Source organism: Hesperophylax consimilis, chromosome 11 (genome assembly GCF_061612785.1).
Source record: "Hesperophylax consimilis isolate HC1 chromosome 11, BYU_Hcon_1.0, whole genome shotgun sequence".
NCBI lineage: Eukaryota > Metazoa > Arthropoda > Insecta > Trichoptera > Limnephilidae > Hesperophylax > Hesperophylax consimilis.
The window spans coordinates 4380225-4394674 of NC_142846.1; the positions used below are offsets into that span (position 1 = coordinate 4380225).

Below are 14450 nucleotides of genomic sequence, written 5' to 3' on the forward strand. Positions count from 1 at the left end.
CGACTGTAACATCGCTAGGCATTAATGGAATCAATAGGTGGTCAGTCGTAGACATGTCACGATTATTTAATTACTCTTTTTGAGTGAGGGGGAATATTGAACAATCGATTTGTCAAAAATTAGGTTAAGGTAAATCATAAAAATACCAATTTCGGCTGTGGGTCCGACTGGGTAACTCTGATTTACTGAACTAAGTTTTGCTTTGAATTTAAGTGTCATTTTAAAAATTGGAACGGATTGTGTTAAGAATTCGGACTCCCTCGATTTATCAAATTTTATTTCTCAAATACTTATATCTGCAAGTTTTTGATAGAAAGATTTTATATAAAAACCATTAAAAAAAATTCAACCCAGAACTCATAGGACAAGAGGGAAACTACTGAATTTACATCACATTTGGAGTATATTTTAAAGAATAAATATTTTTATTTGTGCTTTCGTTTTCGAGTAAATCGAGTCCGTATTTCAATTTTTAGGTCAAAATAGAAAGAAAAAAAACGAACGCCAGAACGTTAATATTAGCTCTTCTTTAAAAATAAATCGTAACGTAGACCCATCTACAAAAGTTTGTTATCCATTTAGCTGTCGAAAAAATAAATAGAAACAAAAAAAAAATTGATTGTGATGTAGATTCAACAAAGTCCCGATGAAATTGAAAAAAATACCTAGCGCAATTCTTCGGGTTGTATCAAGACAATTTTGTCAATCTAATGAACAATATTATATCATAAAGTTGAACACTTCTAAGTTTTGTATGTATGTATGCATCTCTTTTGATTTCTGTTAAACACATTAATTAAATGAAACGTTGTTATTATCTGATATTAATAAAGGAAAAAAAAATTATTATTTATGTTCCGGGAAGAGGTGCGTCTCAATTAAACAACATAATATTAGCGAACGAAATTTCGGTTTCGGCCGGATCGACCAATAAACGGGTTACGACCATAGACATATTAATTCCTATGTCTGTGGTTACGACCGATAAAATTAACCGGAATTTCGGCTCACTCATTTTTATCATTATATTGATGTACTTTACTTTACCCCATCTCAACTCTTACTTAAAAACCCTTATTTCAAGGAAGATAAGATAGTACCTGATTATTAAGATCTGATCACTAAACACGGTTAATGCCATTTCACGCAAAGTTTCAATTTTAAATTTTGGATTGGGCCAGGGTGATACTAAGAGTATCTTACTCTATGGATCTTTTAATTTTAAATGAGAAATTTTTATTTTAAATTGTTAATTAACACAAAATCACATAAATTACTTTCTTTATTACTTACTTGCACATTCTTGTACACGCCGAGACTTAAACCGCGACCTCCGGATTGTTAGTCGAGAGCTTTACCTTTGAGGCCGTCAGAGATAGTGCTTTTAAATTATTTAATAAGTTTCGGTTTCGGCTTCGGTCTAAACTAGAACGGAAGCCGAAATTCGTTTTCTGCTGAAAATCTTGTTTCGGCCGTTCACTACAGAATATTAAACAATCGAAAGTACACTGACATTGAGGCCCAACCAATATTATCATTTGTTGCGATTTACTCACTGGAAAATTACTTCACTGCAAGCGGATGCCATGAGTGTTTTCATGCATAATATACTCGTAAAACACATATGTGAAGTTTCACATAAGGAACGATTGCGTTAAGTTATTAAGAATCTAGGAAAAAATGCTATTTAATTAAGTAACAAACAATAATATTGTCGATTGCAACACAGCCAAATAAAAAATCATACAATAAATTAATTGTGCAGTAGTTAGTGCAGTAGTTAAACAGTAGTTTTAAATAAAGTAATAATAAGTGTTTTCTGAACTAATTAAACTGTTGTGTTCCAAGCAGCTGATCCGTAAAGTGACATTTTAAGTTTAAATAAAAATGCAGGAAAATGAGAAGGAAAACTCCAATGTAAACAATAAATTAATTTTAATTGTTGGTTACTTCGCAATCAAAACAAATCAATCAGTATAGTTCTTGATCTGACGTTTAACACAACGTAAACAAAATGCAGGAACTATCAGCTGTGATGCGCTCGATAGAGATTTACAGACTATCGTTGGAAAGCAAATTGACGGGAATTCAGAACGATGTGAGAAGGCACCGCGGTTACTCCTTCCGACACTATTCCAGAACACACCAAAGGAATTTTAAGAGAAACTTCCAAAAGAAACGAAACAGTGCCGAAGTAGATAGAATATTAGCAAAGTACGCGTATCTGCGAGACGCTTCAACCTCCAACAATCCTCCCGCAACTATCCGGGAATGTAAAAACACCAAAGAAGACGAAAATAGCGCAGACGCAAGCGAGAAATGTGCCAGGAGCAAGCTCGGCAGTTTTTCTTTCTCAAACATGGCGAAAAACTTAACAGATAATGACAAGATCACGTTAAGAAAATCTAAAGAAGACAAACGCAACGCTTCCAACGAAGATGTTCAATCAATCAAATCCTACGACCTCGTTCAGTTCCAAAGATCAGTCAGAAGAAAAGTTGTGTCGTGTTTTGTAAACTATTACGAAAAAGACAGATGGAAGTTTAAATCGTTTGAAAGTGGTTCGAAAACTAAACTCGAAAGAATCGATAGTGTACCTTCCATGGAAGTGATCTTTAAAAAAGTTGAAGTAGTTAAACGCGATGTGCCAAATAATAGTTCGGAATCTCCAAATACTAGTTCTAATAGTTCTGCAAACTGTAGTTCAAACGTCCCGACTGATACTAGGGATTTAAACGATGTGCCAAAAAGGATGAAAAGTCTGAATTTTCTCGAAGAAAGCATTCTGCAAAGACCAAAGGGTGAAGACTGGGAACTGCCTGTAAAATCACATGCTTCACCTGTGATAAACAAAGAAACAAGTTTTACCAAAGAAAGAAGTGTTGATAGTGACGAAATTTTGAAAAAATGGTGGCGGCCAAAGTTAGCCATCAAGAAAGGGAAGATGTTCGACTGTTGGATAAGGTGGAGAAGGAGACGGATTGACCCTGTAAGCCCAGAGTGAGTAATATTGTCTATTTATTTATTTTTCGGAATGACTTTATTGAGTAAAACCTCAAATTTTAATATTTAAATATTGTCTTTGTTTCAAGATGTCACCTTATATCCTGTTTTACGATTTAATGGCCAATTGAATCACAACGCAATGCAGTAATTGTACGCTATCTTAGAATTTTAAATCTTTTATAAACAGTATTCAGTAGTTTCATTACAGATATATTACAATAACAATCTGAACAATAGAGCGAAAATTCTGTGTTCTGGTGCCACGAAATTTTGATAACTTTTTCTACTTGAAATTTCTACATTGCACTCTAATCCTTTTAAAGAGATCCAGAGCTTTTAAGTAGAGTTACCTATGCAAAAAATATGTTTTATTTTTATTTATCTAGTACAGGAAATAAATATGGTACATTTGTAAACGTTTTGACTGTCCAACTAAGAGGAATTCCCGTTTGCACCATATATTTCAATTGTTCAATACTAAAAAAAAAGTAATAAAAAAAATCTGCACATATTTCGCGTCTCTCGTCTAAATAAAAACCTCTTGAACAAGTCCCATTTGTAAGTTAATAGTTTTCAATAACAGCAGATCTATCTATCACCTCGTAGACCAGTTTAAAAGTGGAAAAACGTTTGGCCATCTGGCAAAGAAAAGAAAAGCGGTTATACAACTTGTTCTTTATTTACCAAACAACTTCGTAAAAATAAGTTTGGCCAACCTTGCCGGAAAAATTAACGAACTGTCAACGCGACATTAGAAAAATTTGAGCTTCTCTTTGATGTACCTACCTATGTTGAAGAGATAAAAAATGTATAATATATTGTGAAATACTGTTACAAAAATAGTTCATCTGTCTGGTGGGAAAAGTAATTATAGTGACTTAAAGAATAGGTTTTTAGCATTTTTGGTATCCAAGGCAATAGTGCTTTTTGGAAATTGTGGGGTTATTTTTAATGCCATTTGTAGTATCAATGAATTAAATATTTTAATTTGTAAAAAAACGAGCAAACTACATAAAACAATCATTTATAAAGCAAGCGCTGTTTTGGAGGTTGTCCCAAAAAGAAGTTCTTATTTTCCGCACCTTATCAACGATTCAGGAGAAATAATACCTTCTTTCTAATTTGTTACTTGAAAATCGTTACGAATGTCAACCATTAACCTGCATTTTGAATATCTTCATGCACCTAACTATCACGATTAAAATTTTGTAATTTATCGTAATTTTAACAAAAAGTCTGTCTGTAAAGTTCTGTCTGGTAAATTCCGGTTTACTTTTTTTAAATCATCAAATTAATAAACGATGGATAAAATATGTTTATTGTATATAAGTTAGATTGAAAGTAAACGCCTCTAATCGTGTGACTAAACCAAAATGGTAGCCGGCGTAAATAATGTAAATATATACGTAGTCCAGTTAAAATGCAACGTCTTGAATTAATTAAATACACAATAATCAAATTTATTTGACCTCCAAGTGTCAAATCATTCCAATGGTCTTTGGCATTATCATAATAAGTTTACTTTGCACCGTGTGCCAACAGAATAAGCCAATTATCGGATGTGAAGGGAAATTATTTTATTCTATGAATTTGAAAGGTTTCATCATAAGGAAACCTATATTATCTTAATATATAATATCACGTGTCACTGTGCTCGTACACGCTAATCTACGAAACCGCCCAACCGATTTCAATGAAGTTTTGTGAATGTGTATGGTTGGTTCCAGCTTGAAATATTGGATACTTTTGGACCCGATAGATTAGGTGCTGTTGTTGAGATCTAAAAACAATTTTTTTTCTGAATTCTCATCCAAAAATACATACAAACCCAAAATTTAACTTCCTTTCATAAAGACGGTCTGTGGCAGAACAACATCTGCCTCGGCCCACTAGAATCATTATAAAAACCATTTTACAAATGCAATTTAAAAAAAAAAAATTTTCTGACAGATGTCAGTATTAGAAATTACAGAGCTACAAAAACTAATTACTAGTAATTGCAATTACAAATCAAAAGTATCTTTTCCATGAGACATAAATCATTAATTCAGGTAAATAAGGAATAAAATCATCGATCAACAGTAATTTTAACCACAAATTTTAACTTCCCAACACAGAAGGCGGTCTGTGGCAGGACAACATCTTATATTATTTTTATTTATTAGGAACAATATTTATAATTGATAATGTGGGCTTCACCGAATGCTTTACCAATGTTGAGGCCCCCATTTTACTGTTTAAAAGGTTATTAACATCTTCTTATATTATAAAATGCATTACAAATGTTTGAGTTAAATTCTAACTGGTTTCTAATAATAATATATACAAATTCAGCCTGCATATGTTTGTGCTCGCAAAACTCGAAAAGTAGTCAAGCGATATCGCTGAAAATTTCAACGTTTGTTGTTATTAGTGCCAGGAGTCTTTAGAGATGTTTAAATGTTAGAAAAAGTCGGGGAGGCCCGAGGGATACTTAACGCAATATCTCTGCGCCGTTATGAGATACTGAGTCGAATTGAAGTCGAGCTAATGTAGTTTTTTAATAGTATCATTGTTGTATACAGTAGTAAATGTTGGAAGAAGTCGGAGTCGCCTGAATAAGATATTAGCAATAACGAAGCATTGCGGGGATCCCTAGTAAATAAATAAAAATCAATTACCGCCTTTATTTTGTTATTTTTTTTAATTTCATAAACTTTTATTTTAATTTGTTATTTCATTGTATCTTTTACCGTTTTTTTAATTTGTGTAATGGAGGCCTTTGCATGGGCACAGCTCCTGAGGCCCACATTATCAAATAATGTTAAATACTTAATGTTTATTACATCAACAATTTAAATAAAATAACGTAAACAAAACACGGAAAAAATATATTTTGCAATATAATTTAACTTAACTATTTAGCCTACACCATTTTTTTTTAAATCACTGTTTTGGGCGGCGCACAGTGGGTTAAAAATCGCCTTTCGTAGACATAGAGAATTGAATTTTCAAGACTATTTTTTTTTGGCTAGCAATGGATTCTGCTGATCATTACTATGCTATAAAATTTCGTATGAAGCAATTGCGTGTGCAAAACTGCAAATGAAGGAGTTATCATTTTTTTAAGAAAAATTTGTATGGCACTGATATTAAAAATGAGGCTATCTCTGGAATCATAAGGTTGGCCAACATATCCTTACACACAGATATACTACTATTTATTTATATTTTTTTGACATACTTCATATTGTGGCGCAACTTGCGCTTTTTTCTTAAAAAAGCCTCAAAGTTGAAAAAAAACTTTTTTGTGTTGATTTTTTTTTTTTTTGAAGTGAAACTTCTTTAGGCGCGTAATGGATTTTCGGGGACGGAGTAAAACCGAGTCAGGATCGACACGAAAATGCGGGTACCCCCACCACCGCTCACCGTTCACTGTCCCTCTCTCACCATATGCGCTTGTTGAGGTGGGGGAGCCGCTCACGAACGTTTTGCTTTGAGTTACGAGCGAGATACGAGTTCGGTTTAGCAGGTCGGCCGGTAGCGCACTTGCGCGGCCACGCCCACCACGGCCAGTGAATCAGTTAGCAGCGTGCTCCCGCTGTGATAAGTTGTGTTCGCGTTTTGTGTTGCGTTTACATTTACATTTATAGTTGTAGTTCATTTAATTAATTCATTTAATTTTTGATGAAATGAAAATAGAGAGAGAGGAATACTAGAAGTTTCACTTCTGTCTTGCGTAGGCTTGACACACCCACTTTTTTTTTTTAATATTTACTCCACACAGGAGGCCCTGAAGGAAATAATTTCCCTCAGGGCCTATGTCATCTCTGGCTGTGTGGAGGGTTTTTTTGTGGAGAGGAAGGAGTGAACATGGGTCTTGAAGAGTCCCATGTTGTAGGAGGGAGGAAACACAGAGGCCGGCGGTTCGTTCCACAGCCGAGCTGTTGAACTTAAGAACGAATAGTAGCAGCGACCCGTTCTCATGTGACAAATGTCAACTGTGTACAAATGTTGGGCGCGCGTTTGGCGTGTATCCCGACTACGCACCGGTGCCGAAGGGATCAATGACGCTAGTTCCTCAGAGCATCTTCCATTGTAATACCGATAGAACAAGGACAGCATACCTACCTGACGCCTGTGCTCTAAAGATTGCAGTCCGTCTGTTAAGATTGGGGAATCTATCAAACGGACCGACCGTTTTTGCACAGAGTCAAGGGTTTTTTTCAGGTATTTAGGGGCTCCGGACCAGAGATGGCTGCCAAATTCGACAGTAGGGCGCACTTGCAATTTGTACAGGGTCAGCAGTTGTGTACTATTAAAGTATCTGCGGGCCCTGTAGGTACAGTACGCCCAGCTTCTGAGAGGCCAACTTTACTCTGGCTTCGATGGAGCCCCCGTACCTGAGCTGGTCACTTATAGTTGATGATTTATTTTAATGCTTAAATGCTTTACATATGAGTATGCTTTGTCTAGTTTACAATATTTCATTGACACTTTAAACCAAAACAGTCTAAAAAATAACAAAAGTTTTTTTACCCTTCTCATAGTAGGTATTTAGAACTTTTAATTATATTGTATTGTATTGTATGATTAAAAACAGTTGTACACACACATTTTATTTATATTAAAAAAAGAATCATTCATTGGTACACGCAATTGCTTCATACGAAATTTTATAGCATGGTAATGATCAGCAGAATCCATTTCTTGCCAAAAAAATACCCTTGAAAATTCAAGTCTCTGTGTTTATGAAAGGCGATTTTCAGCCCACTGTGCGGCGCCCCACAGGAAACTTTTCGCGACCCTATTTAGGGTGGCGATACATAGGTTGGGAACCCGTGCACACAAGAAATGAAACAATACAAGCGTGTTGTTAGCGTGTTCGTGCGCTTTAAGTAAGTTCAATCTGTACTTAATTTTGGTGAAATTGATGAAACATTTTCAAATCTATTTCGTTATCCTATATGGGGCCTAGGAGTTGAAATGTCTTACAAGTGTGATCTGGGAGTGTCAGTGAACCTCGTAGGCTCAATGTCCTAAATTCTGGTGAATTTTATCAGATTTCCAAATTTTCTCTGGGAAATAGGAGTTGAAATATATTATGTAAACTGGAGGTATTAGTTTTCTTACAAGTAGGCAAAGATCACATGCTTTGAGATAATTTCTTTATCGGAGTGTTGGCGATATCGAAATAATGCTCTGGAGTAATTTTATTATTATTTTTTTTTTAATTTCTTGCTAGAGCAATCCCGATGAGTTACAAAACTCGTTATAGGGCGGGCGGAACTCACAATACATAAGTGGACGTTAATAGGTATAATTTTACATTGGTATTTCGATATCAAAATTACAAGTTTCATATAATATTTATATGTTAGAGGTCGCTCATTTTTGTATGGCGACAACGGATAACAGTAAAGGGCACGTATCGTGGTTTGATACCACATTGCCGGAAGCGAATGTTGCCTTTTCCCTAATTTGACATTACGTATTAATAAACTCGCACTTTAAGTATAATATTTTATATTTTCTTATTGTGGTGAAGGAAGACACATCAAAAACCACTATATATATTTGAAATGAAATTTCTCTTTCAATTTTGTGAGTAATAATTTGCTTTTTTGTCCTTTGGACGCATTTGACCTTCCATTTTAAAAATTAGTAATTTTGTGGTGTGACTTTATCCAAAATAATTATCATCATTGTATGTAGTTTTTAATAGAATCTATCTATCTTCTATAAATAAATAAAAATGTACACAACCAACGTTGCATTCGAATACGCGTGTTTTATATATATTATATAGATGTCAACCGTGACAGGTAAAAACATACTTTTTGTGAAAAACTGCGCCATTTGTTGGACGTAAAAGCAACAGGCGCTATTTTTTTCTCCATTTGCACATACAGACTGAGTCACAACAATGCGTGGCGGGGTACAGTTAGTAAATAAATGAAAAATATAAATATTTATTTTTCGGAATAACTTTATTGAGTAAAACCTCAAATTACATAAAGATGCCAATAAAAATGTGCGGTGAAAAAATGAAGACAATGTTGGTAGTTCTTATTTATTTATTTATTTATTTGGAAAAGTTGACAGCAAATCTTTAATTATATAATGATACAATAATAATATTATTAATTATGCCAATTATGAACTTTCCACTGATGAATAGTTAATGGTGTTACAATGGTGTACAATGGCATAGAGATGTTCTCTTAAATTAATTTCTTGTTTAGTTAGAAAATATTAAAAATATTAAAATAAAGGAGGGTGGGGGGGAGGAGGGGGAAATATAGGATAAGGATTAAGAGGCAAAGGACGGGAATATATAGGAATTGAACTTCTAGTTTGAGTTTTGTTGAGTTTTTGTTTTATGTCGCGTAAAGTCGAGTTAAGGCGACACAATACCCTGATAACGGGGATTTGCCCCGACGCTCACATTTTAATTATTTCTGATGAGCTTATTACTAAAATCTTAAATGTTTCTAGAGGGATTCGAAGGGATGCAAGTTATTTATATTTAAGCGCTTGTTATATGATAGCGAAATTTCGCAAACTGTCAAAATGTCTTCATTTTTTTGTCACTAGAGGGCGGTAGTTGTACATTAATGAACATGTTAAAATATAACATCACATGTGCGTTTGTCCACTGCCGTCTAGTGGTTTGTCGCAAAGCAATGATCGTATAATATGAATGTGAAATATTAAGTAAAACAAACAACTTAGTAAAAAGGTATGACTTATTTGCATAACCTACTATTTTGGTACAGCATTTAATTTGACATTTTTTTATAAATGTTTCATCATTCACTTGCTGTTGTCATTAGTGTGAGGAACATTTCCGATACATATAGTTTGCTTTACACGGTGTTCGGAAACTCGTGGTATAAACGGTAAAACCCTTTATAGGTCATAAGCTAAAAACGGATAGTTTTGAGACCTGCAACATTAAGGTTTATATTTCTTTATGTTTACAAGTTATAAGCCCTTGGGTTGTAATCATTCTGAGGTAACGCACAGAGGTCTTGAATCGAACCAACCGCCCGAAGTTCGCACATGTTGAGTAAATTTACGAAAATCGCGTCCTGGTCAGTTTCTCTATAACATTATCAAAGCAGTTATTCCCCTGTAACGCAAATAAATAAAAGTACATTTTCCTTACCAACCTGTCGTTTTGTAATGAAAACAATAATTTTATATCATTTTTTTTAAATGGACACCGGTCAGAAAAAAACCCGCTGGAAAATCGAAAATTTCAAAAAAGCTAAGCCAAAAAAATTTTTTTTTCTGTTCATCAAAATGAATATAGAATACATAAATAAAACCATTAAGGGCGTATCGTTTAAAAAAAGTTGTCCTATAAAGGGATAACTTGTGAATAACCTTTCATTTATTGACAATTTTGGGTTATGACTTTTTTTATTTGAGCTTTCGTTTTCGAGAAAATCGAAGGTGGATTTATTTGGTGAATTTCTTAATTTTATATTTGATAGAATATCTATACATATTAATAACATCATTAATAAATTGACCTCGAGAAATAAAAGAAATTTTATTTTTTTATTTATATATTTGTTAAATTATTCTGTGTTATTTAGTACAACTAAACAATAATCTTTTTTCATTTATTCGTTACTTGAAGCATACCTTGTTTGGAGTATTTTTTCCGGCTGCCATGGATAAATCATAATATTGATCTACAAAGAGAAAAATAATATTGGTAATTTTTGGTTCAATTACCAAACGTGCCCTATGAAAAAGCATTCACTCTCCCACTTGGTCAGAGCGCGTAAAGACAATGAATTCTCTCACACACACTTGCATAAAGATGCCGCCAGTAAACAACATGACGTTAGTGCTAACCGTTAGGAAAAGGAACGCATTATAATGTTGTATTTTAAAATATGACACTTGAAAAAATACAATACGTCAAATTTACATGAAAAAAGAGAATTTGTGAGTAATTACTGTTTTTGTAGCTTCATTAGATTATTGCAATTCTTTAAGTGAGTCGGTATTCTACTTTTAGACCCATTAATGAAACATTTTGATGGCATTTTCGAAATATATACGCCGTAAAACAGGGAGCCTATAGCTCCACCGCCATCACCGGGGGCTTCCATCCCGGAATAAGTAAAAAACTGTGAAATGCGTTGAAAATTTGGTGCAAGATGAAGTATTTATTTAATTGTTAATATCCACAGATAGCATAACGATAATAAGAGGCCGTACTTCTACAGATGTGTGTATTATATACATATTTTAAATTAAAAATATTGTGTTAAGCCGTTATTAACGCGATAATCATACATCCAAGTTTTAAAAGTGGGTTGTATGGTGTATCAATGTTTTTATTTTTTATGGTCGAATGCCTACAACAACTACAAAAAAAAATAGGCAGACTGAAAAATAACAGTCCATTAATTGGTAACAAAGAATATGAAGTCTGAGAATGACATACGAAAGGTAGTATTAAGCCGTTTTAGAGAGCCGTTTTCCAGCAAATCACAATTCTGCCCTATAACCCACTCTTAAGATTAATAAAAACAGGACCTTACAATTAAATATATTATGTAAAACGATAAGTACATTTTATTAAATGTAAAATGTTGTAAGATAAGCGGCAAGTACCAGATTTTATTTTTCTAGACGATGAATTAGTAACTTCCCGACGACTCCCTCACAAAAGATTAGAGATTTTATTAATGTATTCATAAGAATTAATTAAAATAAAAACACTCGCGAAAATCCAATTTCTGGCCAGATACACGAAAAACGACCGCCAGTACTTCAAAACTCTCTATTGTGCGTAGTATATTTGTGTGCGGGTTGACAAGGAGTAACTAGGTATTGATTCATACGCCGCGAAAGTTCCGGCCTGTAAGGTTGTGTCACCCGGCCCGTCGCTTCGGTCATTTTTTTACGTATTTTTTTATTTAATCAAACGATTACTTTGAAATCTATTAGTGAAATTTTCTGTTTTTTATAATTTAACTTCTTCCTCAAGTGAGTAAAGGTTTTTTATATAAATAATAAATATAAATATAAATAATAACCAATACAAAAGAATACATTGTTAAATGCGTAAATGTGTAGGCACTTGAGAAAAAAGATGACACTAAAGTATTGTCGTTATGTTATTATATATCATTTCTAGCCCAAGTAGACTTTTTTACTATTAATCTTTTTTTCACGCGACGCGGCTGTCTGTCCGGTTGTCACAACCAGCGGCACAGAATGTTATAGAGTGCCCCTTCACTAGAATCGTTTTCCTAGTTTTATTTATTTACGCCCTACTGGGCTTTTACATTAATTTCTAATTATATAGTCATGTTAGTTGTAACAATGGAATATCTAATAAATTATGGTAAAATAAAAGGAGTTTTTTTACTAAGGAGTGGTATTCTCTTATATTTCAATAAAGTGTTTGTGAAGAGTTCGTTTCATTACTAATACTCCAGGGCAATTACCGATTCGCGATCGTAATTATTCCGGTAGTCCCAATTTTTTTATATGTTTTATAAACTGGTCCCCTGATGTAAAATCTGAGTTTCCGACCTTGGCACACCTGTGCTCGCGCCGCCATTTTGAAAAAAACCGGCCGAAATCGCTCCAAAATCTAGTTTTTCCAAAATATCTCATTCCCAATGCAAATTTCGGCTAAATTAGCTAAACAATTAAAGTAGAACATACAATTACTTACTACTTTTGTGTAAACAATTTTCTTCAATCTCTAATAGGTACCGAGGTAGAGAGTCGTAAAGGTGCGTATATTTTTGAAAAAAACAAGTTTTTTGCGCGACTAGCTTTTGTTTTTTGTAAATATCTCGTTTCCAGTACAATTTTGTGAAAAAATTATTGATACTAATTTTGTAGAAAATAAAATTTCATAAAATAAATAGGTATTTAATTTATGTGTTTTAACTCTAATATGTATCCAAGCTCTTATCCACCAAAACCAGTTAAATTACCCAACAACAAATTTTTGAAATTCGAAAGTTTTTTTCCATAAAACAAAAACTCTACATCGCAATTTTTTCTCCATACAGACAATTAGACATATGTCACCTATAAAGTACCTAAAGTCATTCGAATATTAAAAAGAGTCATTAATCTTTTAAGTTTAGATTGTTAGATCATTTGTTGTAGATAGAATTGTGCAATTATCTCCCCAAGTTACTGCACTTACTTACATTGAAATGATTTTCAAATTTAAGGTAAAATTGAACCAATTTATAATAAATCTCTTGGCTAATATATACTTACGTTTCAGTTAAATATGGGAAAACAGAAGACAAAATGAGTTTTATCCCGAACAAAATTACGGCACCAACGAAAATGTTTAACGGAATGGAGAAGGTACTACTTAAATACACACATAAAAATAGATCTTTGGGATACGTTTTTTACAGAACATAATTGTACAATGTCAGCTTAAATAATTTTATATATGTAGATATATACATATATACGCAGTCGATAAACTTCTGAGCATATTGAATTTGGAATATAAGAAGTAAATTAATTTTGATTTCCGGTGACATATTTTTATTTTTACCGAAATGCATTTTTTACACCAAATAAGCTCAGGAATTGTTGGTGAAAGTTTGTCGGGCATGTCTTAATACATCTCTAAATAATTAGGGAATAGAGACAGTATAAATAATTAAGAATATTTCTCATTTTAGGAAAAATTCCGCAAGACTTCATCCAGATAATATTGCAAATAATAAAGAAAATACGAGTATTGTGTTAAACACTATACCGACACTCAACATGGTAATTTTTTCACAATTTCTGTAAATATAAAGTAAATAATATTAATTTTATATGATTAAATAAGCGCTCTAAAAAAATTAACAAAAACTGACATTATTTTTCAGCACGGACCAGAGATGAATGAACCTGAAAAGTTTTCACTATTTGCTGGCTCTAGTTCTTATGACACTAACGTGCATGCCGTTTCCAGCCCTTTATAGCTAGGTCTGACGCAGGCATGACGATTGTTGTCAACTGATATGTTCTTACAACAATAATTGTTGAAGAAAAATAAAATTAAGGAATGAAATTTAAAACACTTTACCTCTGTTTCAATTTTTGGCCTGGTTTTGGTGGATTAGAGCTTGGATACGTATTAGAATTAAAACACATAAATTATATACCTATTTATTTTATGAAATTTTATTTTCTACAAAATTAGTATCAATAATTTTTACACAAAATTGTACTGGAAACGAGATATTTACAAAAAATCAAAGCTAGTCGCGCAAAAAACTTGTTTTTTTCAAAAATATACGCACCTTTACGACTTTCTACCTCGGTACCTATTAGAGATTGAAGAAAATTGTTTTCACAAAAGTTGTAGGTAATTTTATGTTTTACTTTAATTATCTAGCTAATTTAGCCAAAATTTGCATTGAGAATGAGATATTTTGGAAAAACTAGATTTTGGCGCG

General features: G+C 33.1%; 1 protein-coding gene across 1 annotated transcript in view; it reads left to right on the plus strand.

Annotated features, from left to right (window-relative positions):
* The first annotated feature begins 1986 nt into the window (after positions 1-1986).
* stac (C2 and C2B_Munc13-like domain-containing protein staccato) overlaps positions 1987-14450 on the plus strand; it is a 128693-nt gene continuing 116229 nt past the window's right edge. Inside the window, exon 1 of the mRNA XM_089637225.1 lies at positions 1987-3000. Within this exon, the coding sequence (XP_089493351.1) occupies positions 2015-3000 (986 nt within the window). The 5' untranslated portion in view covers positions 1987-2014. The remainder of the gene's footprint in view (positions 3001-14450) is intronic.